This window comes from Procambarus clarkii, chromosome 3 (genome assembly GCF_040958095.1).
Source record: "Procambarus clarkii isolate CNS0578487 chromosome 3, FALCON_Pclarkii_2.0, whole genome shotgun sequence".
NCBI lineage: Eukaryota > Metazoa > Arthropoda > Malacostraca > Decapoda > Cambaridae > Procambarus > Procambarus clarkii.
The window spans coordinates 27770555-27788759 of record NC_091152.1 but is presented as its reverse complement, the minus strand read 5'-3'; the positions used below and the strand labels follow the sequence as shown (position 1 = coordinate 27788759).

The following is an 18205-nucleotide window of genomic DNA, read 5'->3' as shown; positions in this document are numbered from 1 at the left end:
GAAGGAGCAGAAACCCCTGCACCGAAGGAGAGCAGGAAGCTCACCGACCCAACCCCTAGAGGCAAATGCCAACAGGAGAAAGAGCCATCGAGAAACAAACCCGAACCGAAGGGTCCACAACAAATCGAGGAGAAGAAGAAAGAGCACACTGTCCAAAGACCAGGACGGCTCAGGCAGCGCAAGAGCAGGCCGGAGGTGAAACAACGCATGAGACAGCTTACGAAACAGCGCATATGTAACACCAAGACCGAAAGCAAGCTGAAGCGGCTCCACCAGCACCACACGAAACGAGGCGACAGAATGCAACAAGGTGACGGCCCCGAACCTCCACCAGAAAAAAAAGTCGACGCCAACAAACGCAGCCACCTAAGAAGGGACATAAGGAAAAGGAAGGACCGCCAAAAAAAACCCATACTGCCGTCAAGAAGAAGAACGCAGGTGGGACATCAGCAACGAAGCCACCTGACCACCAACCAAAGGTAAGGGACTCGAGGCAGAACCTAATTAACCCCCCATCGCAAGCGAGCTCGCCAGTAGATCGGAGACTAGGGGTCCGAAGCGAGACTCCAGAGAAGGGACACCTCAAGACCCTGAAAATGTCAACAGGCAGGGCAATCAGACTTCTCTTAAGAGTTATCACATAATTTATAGGTTGTGTGGGGGTCTATGTTCTCCTATTCCACATTTCATAACATGGCATTTATATACATTACAATTCAATTTGCCAAGTGGTGCTCCATATACTTATTCTGTCCAGGTCTTCTTGAAGGGTATGACAATAATCTAAGTTATTTATCTTCCCTATTATCTTAGCATTATCAGCAAACATGTTCATATAATTCTGTATTCCATCTGGCGGATCATTTATGTAGACAATGAACATCACCGGTGCAATAACTGAACCCAGTGGTACTCCACTTGGGAGATGTCTCCAATCCGATACACTTCCTCTTATTACTGCACTCCTCTTTATATCAGTCAGAAAATTTTTCTTCAATGTCACCCCTCCAATGTCTTCCACTTTCCAGAACAACCTCTTATGTGGAACTCTGTCAAAAGACTTTTTTAGGTCCAGATAGATGCAGTCAACCCAACCATCTCTTTCCTGCAAAATCTCTGCGGCTCGATCATAGAAACCGAGTAAATTTGTTACACAGAATTTTCCAGATCAAAAATCATACTGACGGTTTGATATTATATCGCTTGTCTTCAGGTATTCTACACACTTAGTATTAATTATTTTTTCCAATATACTGACTATTTCACTAGTCAACGATACAGGTCTAATGAACAAATCCACAAGGGCCATGACGAGGATTCGAACCTGCGTCCGGGAGCATCCCAGACACTGCCGAACCTGCTCTCGGACGCAGGTTCGAATCCTCGTCACGGCCCTTGTGGATTTGTTCATTTGATGCATCACGTTAGTGTGATCTGTGTGTGATACAGGTCTATAATTGAGGGAGGGGGGGGGGCTTCTCTGCCACTTTTGTAGATTGGAACTGTTAGCCTTTTTCCACACATCTGCTACGACTCCTGTACACAGGGATGTCTGAAAATTCAGGTGAAGTGGAATGCTGAGCTCAGATGCACATTCGGTCAGAACCCATGGTGAAACTCCATCTGAGTCAACTGATTTGTTCTTACTTAGCTCCTTGAACATGTTTTCCACTTCGCCTCTAGACACATTTATGCGCTCTATGTTGTTGTAGGTGTGAGCTATACTAGGCCTAGGAATATTTCAGGTTTTTAGCTTCATTTTTCAGGCTATAAAATGAATAGTACCAAATTCTACTATCTAATGGCCTAGTACATCAATGTTTGTACTATGGTGCACATTGCTACAAAAAGTACTATCTAAACAGGAGGATGGGTTGACATTTCTTAGTGTCTCTTAAATTGGTTGCGAGACTGCAGCGTTTAATAATTTGGGAGATCATTTGGACCATTGATTTGCATTGCATTTCTGCTTCGGTCAAGTCTCACTCTACGAATATAAAAAAAAGCTTGTTTCTCATATGGTGTTCTTGAGTTCCATTACAATCTCTAGGAACCACCAAGGGTCAGGATTGGCATTGCAGTTCACAGTTTTAGATAGAGAACACTTGAGAGTATATGCAGAGACTTGATAGTTAACATGTTCAAAGGTCTCAGTAAGAGAGCAGAGCTCAGTCTGCCTCAGATTCCAGATTCCAGTCTGGGACAGCAATTTGTGATTGTTCTAATTGTTGATTTTTGTTGAGCAATTAGGGGTCGGAGGAAATTAAGGGTGGTGGATCCCCAGGCACAGATACCATAGGTGAGATAGCGATAACCTCTGCCCGAAACGCTTTGTGTAATGGTGGCTTTAGGCATTGTATGTACTAGCTCTATCTATAAATTCATCCATATTTGTATCACACCTTGTATTTATGTACTTTACCTGAATAAACATTTGAATTTTGAATTTGAATTTGATGAGTGAACAATACAGAGGAACTAGGGCAGAGGGAGGAACTTACTATCTGACTTTGGAGAGAATGCCTACTGTTTTGGAAACATTTTTAGTAATATTTTGTATATGGCAATGGAAATTTAGTTTGTTGTCGATGTGAACACCACCAAGGGATTTCCCATCTACTCTGCTCACAATTTGGGTATTGTTAATTCTTGGATTAATTTGACTGTTGGATTTGTTACCAAGCAAAATGTAAAATGTCATGTTGATGACATGATTTGTGCCCAGGAAGGGTTAAATATTGGAAACCCAGTTGTATGAGAAAATGCAAATAATAAAAATAATTAAACTTACTGAAATCTTTAATAGGATGGTGAAGCTTTCCCTCTAGTTCCATGATCTCTTTTCTTCTGACTTTTAGTTCAGCCTTGGTCAACTTTTCTTGAAACTTAACCTCCTATAAAAAAAGACACATCTATTAGCAGAAAAATTGGCAAATATGAATGTAACAAAATATTTGGAACAAGTAAAGAAAGTTGGAGGTTAAAATATTCAAGATGGAATTTGAAAAGCTCCTGCAGGAAGTATGGGATCATCCAAGCTGTGATAACTGTGAACCTACATGCCATAAATACAAATAACTTCATTGAGGCAACCAGTGAGGCTGCGATTGTAGAATACTCTCAAAACTGGCCACAGATAAGAGGTCTTCACAGAATTGAAGAACATAGGAGCGTGAACACCAGGTGCTCAATTAAAGGAAGTACAGAGTAAGAATGTGTAAATGACAGATGTATTTATGAAAAAGATAGGGAAAAGGAGGGTTCATGAGCAACACGTTTTCCAAAAAAAGGAAGTAGAGAGAATGTCTAATTATACAGGAAGGCTCCACTGTGTTATTGTTGTCTGAGACTAACCCACGAGGCCAGAACAGACCCTTGCGGGATAGGTGGAAAGGACCTAACAGATGATTCGGAAGACTGGCTCAGTAAACAACCTAATCACCCATATTTATGAAAGGGGGGAACAGAAGTTGGTACATGAAAATACATTAAAACTATTCCACTCTAAAGAAGAATTACACTTGCCCCATGTAGCTCTAGATGATCACGATAAAGATGAGGCCATATAAGAAGAAAGCGATCCTGTTACAGTTGTTGAGCGGACATGTTCGACCTACCCATGCCATGCAGACCAGATCTAAAACTAGGTGTGGATGGGGAGAGCAACAGTGAGGGTGTGGGGGGGAGAGCAACAGTGAGGGTGGGGGGGGGAGAGCAACAGTGAGGGTGTGGGGGGGAGAGCAACAGTATGGGTGTGGGGGGGGAGAGCAACAGTGAGGGTGTGGATGGGGAGAGCAACAGTGAGGGTGTGGATGGGGAGAGCAACAGTGAGGGTGTGGATGGGGAGAGCAACAGTGGGGGTGGGGGGGGAGAGCAACAGTGAGGGTGTGGATGGGGAGAGCAACAGTGAGGGTGTGGGGGGGGAGAGCAACAGTGAGGGTGGGGGGGGGGAGAGCAACAGTGAGGGTGTGGGGGGGAGAGCAACAGTGTGGGTGTGGGGGGGGAGAGCAACAGTGAGGGTGTGGATGGGGAGAGCAACAGTGAGGGTGTGGGGGGAGAGCAACAGTGAGGGTGGGGGGGGGGAGAGCAACAGTGAGGGTGGGGGGGGGGAGAGCAACAGTATGGGTGTGGGGGGGGAGAGCAACAGTGAGGGTGTGGATGGGGAGAGCAACAGTGAGGGTGTGGATGGGGAGAGCAACAGTGAGGGTGGGGGGGGGAGAGCAATAGTGAGGGTGTGGATGGGGAGAGCAACAGTGAGGGTGTGTGGGGGGGAGAGCAACAGTGAGGGTGTGGGGGGAGAGCAACAGTGAGGGTGTGGGGGGGGGGGAGAGCAACAGTGAGGGTGGGGGGGGAGAGCAACAGTGAGGGTGTGGGGGGAGAGCAACAGTGAGGGTGTGGGGGAGAGCAACAGTGAGGGTGTGGATGGGGAGAGCAACAGTGAGGGTGTGGGGGGAGAGCAACAGTGAGGGTGGGGGGGAGAGCAACAGTGAGGGTGGGGGGGGAGAGCAACAGTGAGGGTGGGGGGGGGAGAGCAACAGTGAGGGTGGGGGGGAGAGCAACAGTGTGGGTGTGGGGGGAGAGCAACAGTGTGGGTGTGGGGGGGGAGAGCAACAGTGAGGGTGTGGATGGGAAGAGCAACAGTGAGGGTGTGGGGGGGAGAGCAACAGTGAGGGTGGGGGGGGAGAGCAACAGTGAGGGTGGGGGGGGAGAGCAACAGTGTGGGTGTGGGGGGGGAGAGCAACAGTGAGGGTGTGGATGGGGAGAGCAACAGTGAGGGTGTGGATGGGGAGAGCAACAGTGAGGGTGGGGGGGAGAGCAACAGTGAGGGTGTGGATGGGGAGAGCAACAGTGAGGGTGTGTGGGGGGGAGAGCAACAGTGAGGGTGTGGGGGGAGAGCAACAGTGAGGGTGTGGGGGGGGAGAGCAACAGTGAGGGTGGGGGGGGGAGAGCAACAGTGAGGGTGTGGGGGGAGAGCAACAGTGAGGGTGTGTGGGGGGGAGAGCAACAGTGAGGGTGTGGGGGGAGAGCAACAGTGAGGGTGTGGGGGGAGAGCAACAGTGAGGGTGGGGGGGAGAGCAACAGTGAGGGTGGGGGAGGGAGAGCAACAGTGAGGGTGTGGGGGGGGGGAGAGCAACAGTGAGGGTGTGGATGGGGAGAGCAACAGTGAGGGTGTGGGGGGGAGGGCAACAGTGAGGGTGGGGGGGGGGGAGAGCAACAGTGAGGGTGTGGGGGGAGAGCAACAGTGAGGGTGGGGGGGGAGAGCAACAGTGAGGGTGTGGGGGGGGGGGGAGAGCAACAGTGAGGGTGTGGATGGGGAGAGCAACAGTGAGGGTGGGGGGGGGGGAGAGCAACAGTGAGGGTGTGGGGGGAGAGCAACAGTGAGGGTGGGGGGGGAGAGCAACAGTGAGGGTGTGGGGGGGGGGGGAGAGCAACAGTGAGGGTGTGGATGGGGAGAGCAACAGTGAGGGTGTGGGGTGGAGAGCAACAGTGAGGATGTGGGGGGGAGAGCAACAGTGAGGGTGGGGGGGGGGGGAGCAACAGTGAGGGTGGGGGGGGGGAGAGCAACAGTGAGGGGGGGGGGAGAGCAACAGTGAGGGTGTGGATGGGGAGAGCAACAGTGAGGGTGTGGGGGGGAGAGCAACAGTGAGGGTGGGGGGGGAGAGCAACAGTGAGGGTGTGGGGGGAGAGCAACAGTGAGGGTGTGGGGGGGAGGAGAGCAACAGTGAGGGTGTAGGGGGAGAGCAACAGTGAGGGTGTGGGGGGAGAGCAACAGTGAGGGTGTGAGGGGGGGGGGAGAGCAACAGTGAGGGTGTGAGGGGGGAGAGCAACAGTGAGGGTGTGGGGGGGGGAGAGCAACAGTGAGGGTGTGGGGGGAGAGCAACAGTGAGGGTGTGGGGGGGAGAGCAACAGTGAGGGTGTGGGGGGGAGAGCAACAGTGAGGGTGTGGGGGGAGAGCAACAGTGAGGGTGTGGGGGAGAGCAACAGTGAGGGTGTGAGGGGGGGAGAGCAACAGTGAGGGTGTGAGGGGGGGAGAGCAACAGTGAGGGTGTGGGGGGGAGATCAACAGTGAGGGTGTGGGGGGAGAGCAACAGTGAGGGTGTGGGGGGAGAGCAACAGTGAGGGTGTGAGGGGGGGGAGAGCAACAGTGAGGGTGTGGGGGGGAGAGCAACAGTGAGGGTGTGAGGGGGGGGAGAGCAACAGTGAGGGTGTGAGGGGGGGGGGAGAGCAACAGTGAGGGTGTGGGGGGGAGAGCAACAGTGAGGGTGTGGGGGGGAGAGCAACAGTGAGGGTGTGAGGGGGGGGAGAGCAACAGTGAGGGTGTGAGGGGGGGGAGAGCAACAGTGAGGGTGTGGGGGGAGAGCAACCAGTGAGGGTGTGAGAGCAACAGTGAGGGTGTGGATGGGGAGAGCAACAGTGAGGGTGTGGGGGGGAGAGCAACAGTGAGGGTGTGGGGGGGAGAGCAACAGTGAGGGTGTGAGGGGGGGGGAGAGCAACAGTGAGGGTGTGAGGGGGGGGAGAGCAACAGTGAGGGTGTGAGGGGGGGAGGAGGAGCAACAGTGAGGGTGTGAGGGGGGGAGAGCAACAGTGAGGGTGTGGAGGGGGGAGAGCAACAGTGAGGGTGTGGGGGGGAGAGCAACAGTGAGGGTGTGGGGGGGAGAGCAACAGTGAGGGTGTGGGGGGGAGAGCAACAGTGAGGGTGTGGGGGGAGAGCAACAGTGAGGGTGTGGGGGGAGAGCAACAGTGAGGGTGTGAGGGGGGGGGAGAGCAACAGTGAGGGTGTGAGGGGGGGGAGAGCAACAGTGAGGGTGGGGGGGGAGAGCAACAGTGAGGGTGGGGGGGGAGAGCAACAGTGAGGGTGTGGGGGGGAGAGCAACAGTGAGGGGTGGGGGGGAGAGCAACAGTGAGGGTGTGGGGGGGGGAGAGCAACAGTGAGGGTGTGGGGGGAGAGCAACAGTGAGGGTGTGGGGGGGAGAGCAACAGTGAGGGTGTGAGGGGGGGAGAGCAACAGTGAGGGGTGTGAGGGGGGGGAGAGCAACAAGTGAGGGTGTGAGGGGGGGAGAGCAACAAGTGAGGGTGTGGGGGGGAGAGCAACAGTGAGGGTGTGGGGGGGAGAGCAACAGTGAGGGTGTGGGGGGGGAGAGCAACAGTGAGGGTGTGGGGGGGAGAGAGCAACAGTGAGGGGTGTGGGGGGGAGAGCAACAGTGAGGGTGTGAGGGGGGGGAGAGCAACAGTGAGGGTGTGGGGGGGGAGAGCAACAGTGAGGGTGTGGGGGGGAGAGCAACAGTGAGGGTGTGGGGGGGGAGAGCAACAGTGAGGGTGTGGGGGGGGGAGAGCAACAGTGAGGGTGTGGGGGGAGAGCAACAGTGAGGGTGGGGGGGAGAGCAACAGTGAGGGTGTGGGGGGAGAGCAACAGTGAGGGTGTGGGGGGGAGAGCAACAGTGAGGGTGTAGGGGGGGGAGAGCAACAGTGAGGGTGTGAGGGGGGGAGAGCAACAGTGAGGGTGTGGGGGGGAGAGCAACAGTGAGGGTGTGGGGGGGAGAGCAACAGTGAGGGTGTGGGGGGGGAGAGCAACAGTGAGGGTGTGAGGGGGGAGAGCAACAGTGAGGGTGTGGGGGGGGGGAGAGCAACAGTGAGGGTGTGGGGGGGAGAGCAACAGTGAGGGTGTGGGGGGAGAGCAACAGTGAGGGTGTGGGGGGGAGAGCAACAGTGAGGGTGTGGGGGGGGGAGAGCAACAGTGAGGGTGTGGGGGGGAGAGCAACAGTGAGGGTGTGGGGGGGAGAGCAACAGTGAGGGTGTGGGGGGGGAGAGCAACAGTGAGGGTGTGGGGGGGAGAGCAACAGTGAGGGTGAGGGGGGGAGAGCAACAGTGAGGGTGTGGGGGGGAGAGCAACAGTGAGGGTGTGAGGGGGGGAGAGCAACAGTGAGGGTGAGGGGGGGAGAGCAACAGTGAGGGTGTGAGGGGGGGAGAGCAACAGTGAGGGTGTGGGGGGGGAGAGCAACAGTGAGGGTGTGGGGAGAGAGCAACAGTGAGGGTGTGGGGGGGGAGAGCAACAGTGAGGGTGTGGGGGGGAGAGCAACAGTGAGGGTGTGGGGGGGAGAGCAACAGTGAGGGTGTAGGGGGGGGGAGAGCAACAGTGAGGGTGTGAGGGGGGGGGAGAGCAACAGTGAGGGGTGTGGGGGGGGGAGAGCAACAGTGAGGGTGTGGGGGGAGAGCAACAGTGAGGGGTGTGGGGGGAGAGCAACAGTGAGGGTGTGGGGGGAGAGCAACAGTGAGGGTGTGGGGGGGAGAGCAACAGTGAGGGTGGGGGGGGGAGAGCAACAGTGAGGGTGTGTGGGGGAGAGCAACAGTGAGGGTGTGAGGGGGGAGAGCAACAGTGAGGGTGTGAGGGGGGGGGAGAGCAACAGTGAGGGGTGTGGGGGGGGGAGAGCAACAGTGAGGGTGTGGGGGGAGAGCAACAGTGAGGGTGTGGGGGGGAGAGCAACAGTGAGGGTGTGGGGGGGAGAGCAACAGTGAGGGTGTGGGGGGAGAGCAACAGTGAGGGTGTGGGGGGAGAGCAACAGTGAGGGTGTGGGGTGGAGAGCAACAGTGAGGGGTGTGGGGGGGGAGAGCAACAGTGAGGGTGTGGGGGGGAGAGCAACAGTGAGGGTGTGGGGGGGGAGAGCAACAGTGAGGGTGTGGGGGGGGGGAGAGCAACAGTGAGGGTGTGGGGGGGGAGAGCAACAGTGAGGGTGTGGGGGGGGAGAGCAACAGTGAGGGTGGGGGGGGAGAGCAACAGTGAGGGGTGTGGGGGGGGGGAGAGCAACAGTGAGGGTGTGGGGGGGAGAGCAACAGTGAGGGTGTGGGGGGGGAGAGCAACAGTGAGGGTGTTGGGGGGGGGAGAGCAACAGTGAGGGTGTGGGGGGGGGGAGAGCAACAGTGAGGGTGTGGGGGGGAGAGCAACAGTGAGGGTGTGGGGGGGGGGGAGAGCAACAGTGAGGGTGTGGGGGGGGGAGAGCAACAGTGAGGGTGTGGGGGGGGGAGAGCAACAGTGAGGGTGTGGGGGGAGAGCAACAGTGAGGGTGTGGGGGGAGAGCAACAGTGAGGGTGTGGGGGGAGACAATAGAGGTGGGCAGCCTGCTTGCCATGTGAGGGGCCCTCCCTGATGCCAAAACAAACCCAATACCGACCTACAGTTCCATCGACTGCCAGTCCGGTATATGAGGCTCCAGATACCCAGGCAAAGGTACAGTGTAGCATAATGTGCTTAAGATCATACCTATTTGACTTCTGCCATGTGTACTAAAGGCAAAGCATCTTACCACATATCTGTTGGTGTGCTCGTATGACTTGAGGTGGGTGAGCATATTCTCCTGGTTGATGCGACTCATCTGGCAAAGTTGGCACGAGAAAGTCATCTGGTTGTAGTAAATCTCCTTGAAAATGAAGCTCACACCTGCAACACCAAAATGTGTTCTTTACACTAGAGCAAAGGTGTCAAACATGCAGGCAACCACCCTTCCCACGCGCGGCCCGCCACCCTTTCTCCACATAAGACCAGAAGTCATGACAGGATGTGCAAAACACCCCTACTGAAGAACAGAAGTGCAATAAGCATCAACATCAAAGGGCCAAGACTTTTCAACACTCTTCCCCTACTCATACAGAGCCTAACTGGCCAATCTCTGTGTTCAAAAAGATAACTCGACAAACACCTTCAAAGGATATCTGATCAACCAGGCTGTGACTTTCACAAGGCTTACAGGTAACTCTGAAACAGGTACTCTGAGAGAGAACTCTATCAACATCAGAGGCCCGAGACTGTTCAACATGCTTCCACTACACATAAGGGGCATAACTGGCAATCCCCCTCACAGTGTTCAAGAGAGAACTGGATAAGCACCTCCAAAGGATACCTGATCAACCAGGCTGTGACTCATACGTCAGGCTGCAAGCAGCCACGTCCAACAGCCTGGTTGATCAGTCCAGCAACCAGGAGGCCTGGTCGACGACCAGGCTGCGGGGACGCTAAGCCCCGGAAGCACCTCAAGGTAACCTCAAGGTAAGGTAAGGCTGCGAGCAGCTGCATCAAACAGCGTGGTGGATCAGACCAGAAACATGTAGGCCTGGTCAGAGACCAGGCTGCAGAGACACTGATTTCAGGAATCTTCAACAGGTAGGTAGTCAGGTCACTGGTTGAGGTTACTCGCCAAGGTTATTGGACCAGGTCACTGGCCGAGATTACTCTCCCAGATCATTGATCCAGGTCATTGGCTAAGGTTCTTGGATCAGGTCACTGGGTGACATCTCTGGTCCAGGCACTGCTTAGCCAAGGTCAATACCCAGGGTACTTACTGCTGGGTAAGTACCCAGCAGTGAGTACCAACAAGTCACTGGCCCAAATTACTAGCCTAATTATATTAACAAATATTGACCCAACTCTCAAGAGAACCAGTCAGGTGAAACAGAGATCCTAAGAGGATGAACACTGGAATGTCTCCGATCAGACAAGAACAGTGATGACGAGGAGAGGAAACTGAAGTGGTGGGTGAAGGCACAAACAGGCATTATACAATGAAGGAACAGTGACCAATAATCTCACTCTTAAGGATTCCCACCCAGGTCTAGTGAGGTTCACAAACAACCACAAATGACTCCCATTATGACGTTCCTGCTAACCCTACTGACTGGCTTAGGTTTAAAAGTAAAGAGAATGACACAAAACACTCACCAATAATAGGGACGGTTGAATCAATTATTTCCTTCTCGAGGCTTCCCGTGGGGAAACTTTTATAAAACATTCCCAGTTTTACACCGCTCACTCCTTTTGCAGGTTGAGGTGGTTGGACTGACATTTGTTGCACAGATGCTCGCTTCTGCCGTACAAAAAAAAAAACTCGTCAATGTCTTTCTAGTCCTCTGACAGTAACTACATGATCAAAAAATTACCTAAAATATTAAATGTAATAATACAAACGTTGTTTTTCCAATATTTTGAGAGAAATTTACTGGATGCAGTACTGTACAAGTAACTGATTACCATTAGCAAGAACCAAAGTAATTCATATACAATTCTAAATGCAAAATACCAGAGTTGAATGTAATGAAACTCCATTTTCTAGGTGAGACCTGGAGGCTCCCCGGAGCTATCCAGGCTGATATGCTAATATCAGACTTTGGCATCAGTCATGTGTATGGAGTTCTGTGGGCCTACCGGGCACCACAAGCCAGAATCTGACCCCCTCAGAGAGGTGCGAGGAGCAATGGCCTATAAAAACCCCGTGTGGTTGGAAGCATTCTATGTCTGCCATCGACCAGGTTTAGGCACCCAGAAAGGTAGGCGTCCCAAAACAAACCCCTATTCTGGTGAAAATTGCTACAAAAACCCGAACAAGTGGATAGAACTCCCCAAACAGAAACGAGCAACCGAATATGACGTCACGTCGTCGCGCCGCCATCTGCGTAGCTCTTCCCTCTCCGGGAGGGGGAAGGGGGAGCCCCAGAATCCCGCGATGGCCATCCACACCCCAGTTCTGAGGCTGGATATCAAAAACACGTGAAAAACCACCGACTGGAGGGAGGGTTGCCGGGAAGCCTCCGGGTCTCACCTAGAAAATGGCATTTCATAACATTCATCTACAGTCTCCGTGGTGCAGTGGTAAGACACTCGCCTGGCATCGCGTTCCGCAAGCGCTATGTCATGGGTTCGTATCCTGGCCGGGGAGGATTTACTGGGCGCAATTCCTTAACTGTAGCCTCTGTTTAACGCAACAGTAAAATGAGTACTTGGATGAAAAAACGATTCTTCGCGGCAGGGGATCGTATTCCAGGGACCTGCCCGAAACGCTACGCGTACTAGTGGCTCTACAAGAATGTAACAACTCTTGTATATATCTCAAAAAAAAAAAAAAAAAAAAATTCAACTCTGGTTTTCTGGGGAAAGCCCCATTGGTTCCCCGGAGCTACCTACCCAAAGACAAAAACAAGAGGGATCTAACCCAGGTGGCGGAAGTCGCTAACTCCCAAGCGTGAAGTAGAGACAAAAGATTGCAACTGCCAACCTAAGCCATACAGGCCCGACAAAGCCCAGGAACATCAACGAAGGCACGCATAGCCAACCTACGAACAACGTGGGCACGGGGATAGACAGCAGGCTGGCAGGACCTAACCATCCCACGAACGACCCGAGAGAACCGTACCCTGGAACAGGGAAGAAGGAAATTGACAGGAACAACCCAAAGTGTGACCCAGGTTACAGCAGCCATGGCACACAAAGGACGGCGAAACGCCACAACCGAACAACACATGATGCACCCGCGGCCAGACCAACCAAGCATCAACAACCCAAGGACCCCTCCAGAAATCAGCCGCATCAGTCATTGACAGAAAAGAAGGAGATGTCTGCAAGTGAACAAATCTATCAGGAGAACCAAAAGAACCAAACCCCGGCGCCGGAGGAAAGCATGAAGCACCCCGACCCGACCCCCCGAGGCCAATGCCAACACGAAAAAGAGCCTCCGAAAACAATCCAGAACCGAAGGGGCCACAACAAACCGAGAAGAAAAGAAGAGAGCACCCAATCCAAGAACCATGACGGCACAAGCAGCGCAAGAGCAGGCTGGAGGTGAATTACGCCAGAGACAGCTTGTGAATTGGTGCAGAGGGAACATCAAATCTGAAGCAACCTGGAGCAGCTCTGCCAGTGCCACACAAGACAAGGCGACAGTATGTGGTAAGATGATGGCCCTGAACCCCCACAAGAGAAGGGCAAGACCACTCCAACAAAACGCAGCAAACACAGTAAGGGATAAAGAGGAAAAAGGAGAAGAAAGGACCGTCGCAAATACCCACACCGCCACCGAGACGAAGCACGCAGGTGGGACACCATCAACGAAGTCACCTGATCACCAACAGATGGTGAGCGACTCAAGGCAGAACCGAACCAGCCCCACCATGGACCGATTGAGCATAGAAAGAGGTGGAGCCGCGGGATAACCTCAGATGCGAACACCGAGCAAGCAGAGCAGGAAACCCAAGCCGGCAAGGAACCAGATGGAACGTTTGCCATACAGAAAACTTCCCAATGCTAGTGAGCTTGCCAAGAGATCGGAAACACTGTGGTTCTGACACAACACTCGTGAGAAGTGACACCGCGAGATCGTGAAAATGCCAACTGGCAGGACAAGCCAGGAAACCCGGCAAACCAGGAAAGAACCAATCCGGGTGAACAGAATCGCTCCCCCCCGAGACTCCTGAAGGACCAGAAAAAAGGCAAAACGCAGAAGCCGCAAACAGCAAGGACAAAATTGCGATGAAAAACGAAGAGTCAGGGCCCGGGCCCAGGCCGAGGCCAAGGAAGCAAGCACCGCGAACCGAAACGCGAAGCGAAAAGCAGGGACACAGCAGCCCACAGGAGCGGAGAATGCAGCCCCAACAGGGCAGAACGAAGCATGCAATACCGAAGAAGGTATGAAGAAAACAAACCAGGACATGAACAGCACAAAAACAAAAATGCACCACCCAAAAAGAAACAAAGAAAAAGGCCGGAGCCAGGACCCGAAGCCTAGCATTTCCCGGCCAACGAAAAGAAGCTGCAGGGGCAGGAGGAAGAACAGAAGCTACATTCCCTTGCATACAGGGCAACCCATAAGCTGGAAGTGCCAAACACGGAGAAGAAGAAAACTCGGGACCAGAACCGAACACAGGGGCAGTGTAAAAGCAGGGAACTGAGCATGGACAAAGTCCAACCTAGCATTAGTAGAGCCAAGCAGCACATACTAAAACACACGACAATGTGTAGGAGAGAAGGAGAACAACAGAAAAATGTAAGGAAAAGACCAGAAAAACAGCCCAAGCACCAGTAGCTAGGGACAAGAGTGTAGAAGGAAGATGAGGAACGAAGAAGACAGGCAGCAAGCGAGAACAATGGGACATGACCTACCACACACAGAGAAGCCAATGTATATTTATTTATTTATTTATTTATGCATATACAAGAAGGTACATTGGGAGTGTGAGGATACATAATATGGTAATTACAGTCTTGTAAAGCCACTAGTACGCGCAGCGTTTCGGGCAGGTCCTTCATCTAAGAAAATTTTAAGTAGGTAAATACTTGCAAAAATTTATAGACAAAAAAAAATGATAACAGTTACATGGAATGAAAAAAAGAAGATGAGAGAAAATTGTAGGTACAGTATATTAAAGCACATAGGTAGCTAAGATTGATTGCAATGACAGCTTGAATGGTAGTTGACAAAAATTGGTAGTCACAATACAGCATATGGCTAGTACATAAAAGAAGGCAGCAATGAACACAAAGATAAGGTTGTTTGATACTACATAAAAATTAGGAGATTGGGTAACACTAGGTACAGAGCAAATTTAAAGCTCAGTGTAGGAAACTAAGAAGATGAAATTAGGTACTTTTTGGTTTTGCTTTTAAATAAGGCAAAAGTTTCAGTTTTTCAATTCACTAGGGAGTGAGTTCCATAGACTAGGTCCCTTAATTTGCATAGAGTGTTTACACAGATTAACACTTTCGCTCACCCCGCGCGCTACCCCTCAACTGTGCGATATGGGACCCAGGGTGTCACGGGAGCGCACGTAAATTCTGAAAAGTGTATGCTCTCTTCAACTTTGTCACCTTAATTCTCGTCCTACGAGATTAAATTTGGTATCATTGTGTTCGCAATAGAATTCTCTGCAGCACTAAATGCATATAAACTCCAAAAGCCCGGCTAATTACCCACAGCAAACAGAAAGTGCGAACGAGTTACCCAGGAGCGCGCAAACGCGATAAAATGTTTTCACTATTTTCACTCTGGTCACCTCAATTTTTGTCCTAGGTCTTTCATTTTGGTCTCAATGGGTTCGCAATAGAATTCTCTAGAGGAACATTAGCATATAAAATATAAAACCTGGTCACGCTCCAACCGCCGAAGAGTTGAAGACGGACCACGCGTTAGCCGCGAGTGAGCGCTCAGACGCCTTCCAGCTACACTCCCAATTCCCTCCATTTTTCAAGCCTTTCTTTCGCAATTTTCTTCCTGGAAGGGCCTTGTTCATGATCACTATCCAACGTGGAGTAAAAGTAGATAGTTTCTAAAGCCGCAGTAAGAAATATAGCCACGGAAAATAGCCAAAATGTTCACACGTTTGAGATGCGAGGGTAGGCGACATTGGTCACAACAGTGGAGCGAAAACAATGGGCCCATGGCGTGTGCCAAGCCACCTGAGGGCCAAGAGGCTCAACAAAGAAAATGGGAAGACATCGGCGCACATTTTAAAACCAGTCCCCAAAAAATCGGATAAAAACCTGATTTTTGGCGATTATTTAAAGTGGATGACGCAATGCTGCGTCATCCCCGGTATTACCGACAGTAAACGGATGACGCAATGCTGCGTCATGCCGGGCGAAAGTGTTAAGTTTGACCCTGGGGATATCAAAGAGATATTTATTTCTGGTGTGGTGATAATGGGTCCTATTACATCTGTCCAGGGAGAGTTTCAGAGCATGGTTTGATTTAAAAACAGGGTTTTGTAAATGTAGTTGACACAAGAGAATGTGTGTAGGGAGTTAATTTATTTAGCAAGTTTAGGGATTTAAACAAGGGAGCCGAGTGTTGTCTGAAAGCAGAGTTATTTATTATTCTGATAGCAGATTTTTGCTGCGTAATGATGGGCTTAAGGTGGTTTGCAGTGGTAGATCCCCATGCACACATACAATAATTAAGATAGGGGTAGATTAGTGCATAATATAGTGAGAGGAGAGCAGAGTTAGGAACATAATATCTGATTTTGGAGAGTAAACCAACTGTCTTAGAGACTTTCTTAGTTATGTGTTGAATGTGGGTGCTGAAGTTGAGTCTCTTGTCTAGGAATAGGCCAAGAAACTTGCCATCATTTTTATTACTGATATTAATGTTGTCTATCTATAGCCGAATTGCATTTGATGATTTGCTTCCAAATAAGATGTAGTAAGTCTTTTCGATGTTTAATGTTAGTTTGTTCATTGACATCCATAAGTGGACTTTTTTTAATTCATTATTCACAACATTATTTAGTGTATGTGGGTTGAGGTCTGAATAGATAAGGGTAGTATCGTCAGCAAACAATATAGGTTTGAGAATATTAGACACATTAGGCAGATCGTTTATATATACAAGAAATAAAAGAGGTCCTAAGATACTGCCCTGTGGCACTCTAACGGTAATTGGTAGAGTGGAAGAAGTTGTATCATTGATGGTTACATATTGGTGTCTGTCACTAAGATAGGATCGGATATAGTCAAGGGCAAGGCCTCGGATTCCATAATGCTGGAGTTTAAGTAAGAGGTAGTTGTGATTAACAGTATCAAAGGCTTTTCTTAGGTCAATGAAGAGTCCAATCGGAAACTCATTTTTGTCAAGGGCTGAATAGATAACGTCAAGGAGACTAATGATTGCATCGTTGGTGCTCTTTTGGGACCGGAAGCCAAACTGGCAGGGCCTGAGTATGTCGAATTTTACAAGGTAGGAATAGAGCTGTTTGTAAATCATTTTTTCAAATATTTTTGATAGAATGGGTAGATTTGATATTGGTCTATAATTGTTTATGTCCGCCGGATTGCCTCCTTTATGGACTGGCGTTACTCTTGCTTTTTTGAGGATATGAGGGAAGGTGTGACACTCTATAGATTTGTTGAACAGTAGTGCTATGGGTGGGGCAAGGGCATGGGAGGCTCTCTTGTACACAATGGACGGAATTTCAATGGTGTTCCCTGCCTTGGTTTTTAGAGAGTGTATGATGGACACAACATCTGCCGGGCTGATTGGTGAAAGAAGAAGAGAGTTTGGATAGCTGCCTGAGAGATATGTGTTAATATGTGTCTGAGTCTGTGGGATTTTACTGGCAAGATTAGCACCAACCGATGAAAAGAAACTATTAAATTCATTTGCCATTTCTAAATCAGTTGACGGTATATCCCCATCCTTGTAGAGTTTTATTTGGTTATGTGAGTGTTGTTTAGTTCCAAGGATACTAGAGATTGTTTTCCAAGTGCTTTTCATGTTGCCTTTTGCTTCATTGAATCTATTCACATAATATGCAAGTTTTGCCTTTCTTATGATACTGGTAAGCATTGATGAGTACCTTTTAGCTACTTCCTTTGAAACTAGGCCAATCCTAAGTTTCTTTCATATTCATGTTTCTTGTTGATTGAGTTGAGAATGCCACTCGTGAGCCATGGATTGTTTAATCTTTCGTCAGTTACTTGCTTGGTAAGAAGAGGACAATGAAGGCTGTAGAGGCTTAGAATTTTGGAGAGGAAGAGGTTAGCTAATGAATTTATATCCTGGGTATTATTGAATTCAGAATCCCAGTTAATATTGTGAAGTGCAACTGTAAGATTGCCTAAAGCTGATTCACTGTGTAGCCTAAAAGAAAGTTTCTTGCTTTTTGGTGGTTTGCTATGATATGGCATTAGATGATAATGATATGGCATTAGATGCTATGGAAGACAAACATAACGCGGATGTAATTTACACAGATTTCGCAAAAGCTTTTGATAAATGTGACCATGGTGTTATTGCACATAAAATGCGTTCAAAAGGAATTACCGGCAAAATAGGCAGATGGATCTACAATTTCCTGACCAACAGAACCCAATGTGTAATAGTCAACAAAATAAAATCCAGCCCATCAACCGTGAAGAGCTCAGTCCCCCAGGGTACTGTGCTTGTTCCAGTACTTTTTCTCATCCTCATTTCGGACATAGACAAGAACACAACCTATAGCACTGTATCATCCTTTGCAGATGACACTAGGATCTTCATGAGAGTAGGCAACATAGAGGACACGGCGAACCTCCAGTCAGATGTAGATCAGGTCTTTCTATGGGCTACAGAAAATAATATGGTGTTTAACGAAGATAAGTTCCAGCTCATGCGCTATGGAAAAAATGAAAATATAAAAACGGAAACCACGTACAAAACTCAGGCAAATCATAACATAGAACGAAAAGGCAATGTAAAGGATCTGGGTGTACTCATGTCGGAAGACCTTACCTTTAAAGAACACAATAAAGTAGCCGTCACAACTGCAAGAAAAATGACAGGTTGGATAACGAGAACTTTTCACACTAGAGATGCTATACCGATGATGATACTTTTTAAAACGCTTGTGCTCTCTAGAGTAGAGTACTGCTGCACAATGACAGCACCTTTCAAAGCTGGAGAAATTGCTGACC

The 18205-nt window shown here is 50.2% G+C and overlaps 1 protein-coding gene across 5 annotated transcripts in view; it reads right to left on the bottom strand.

Moving 5' to 3' along the window:
• Positions 1-18205, bottom strand: part of LOC123760934 (uncharacterized) — a 357440-nt gene that overhangs the window by 194005 nt on the left and 145230 nt on the right. For all 5 annotated transcript variants that reach the window (XR_011229455.1, XM_069330073.1, XM_069330069.1 and 2 more), the window contains 3 exons: positions 10709-10853; positions 9300-9433; positions 2788-2894 (listed from right to left, as the gene is read on the bottom strand). Coding sequence is in view for 4 of the 5 variants with exons in the window: in XM_069330073.1 (XP_069186174.1) it covers positions 2788-2894; positions 9300-9433; positions 10709-10853 (386 nt within the window). In the remaining variant the exon portion in view is untranslated. The remainder of the gene's footprint in view (positions 1-2787; positions 2895-9299; positions 9434-10708; positions 10854-18205) is intronic.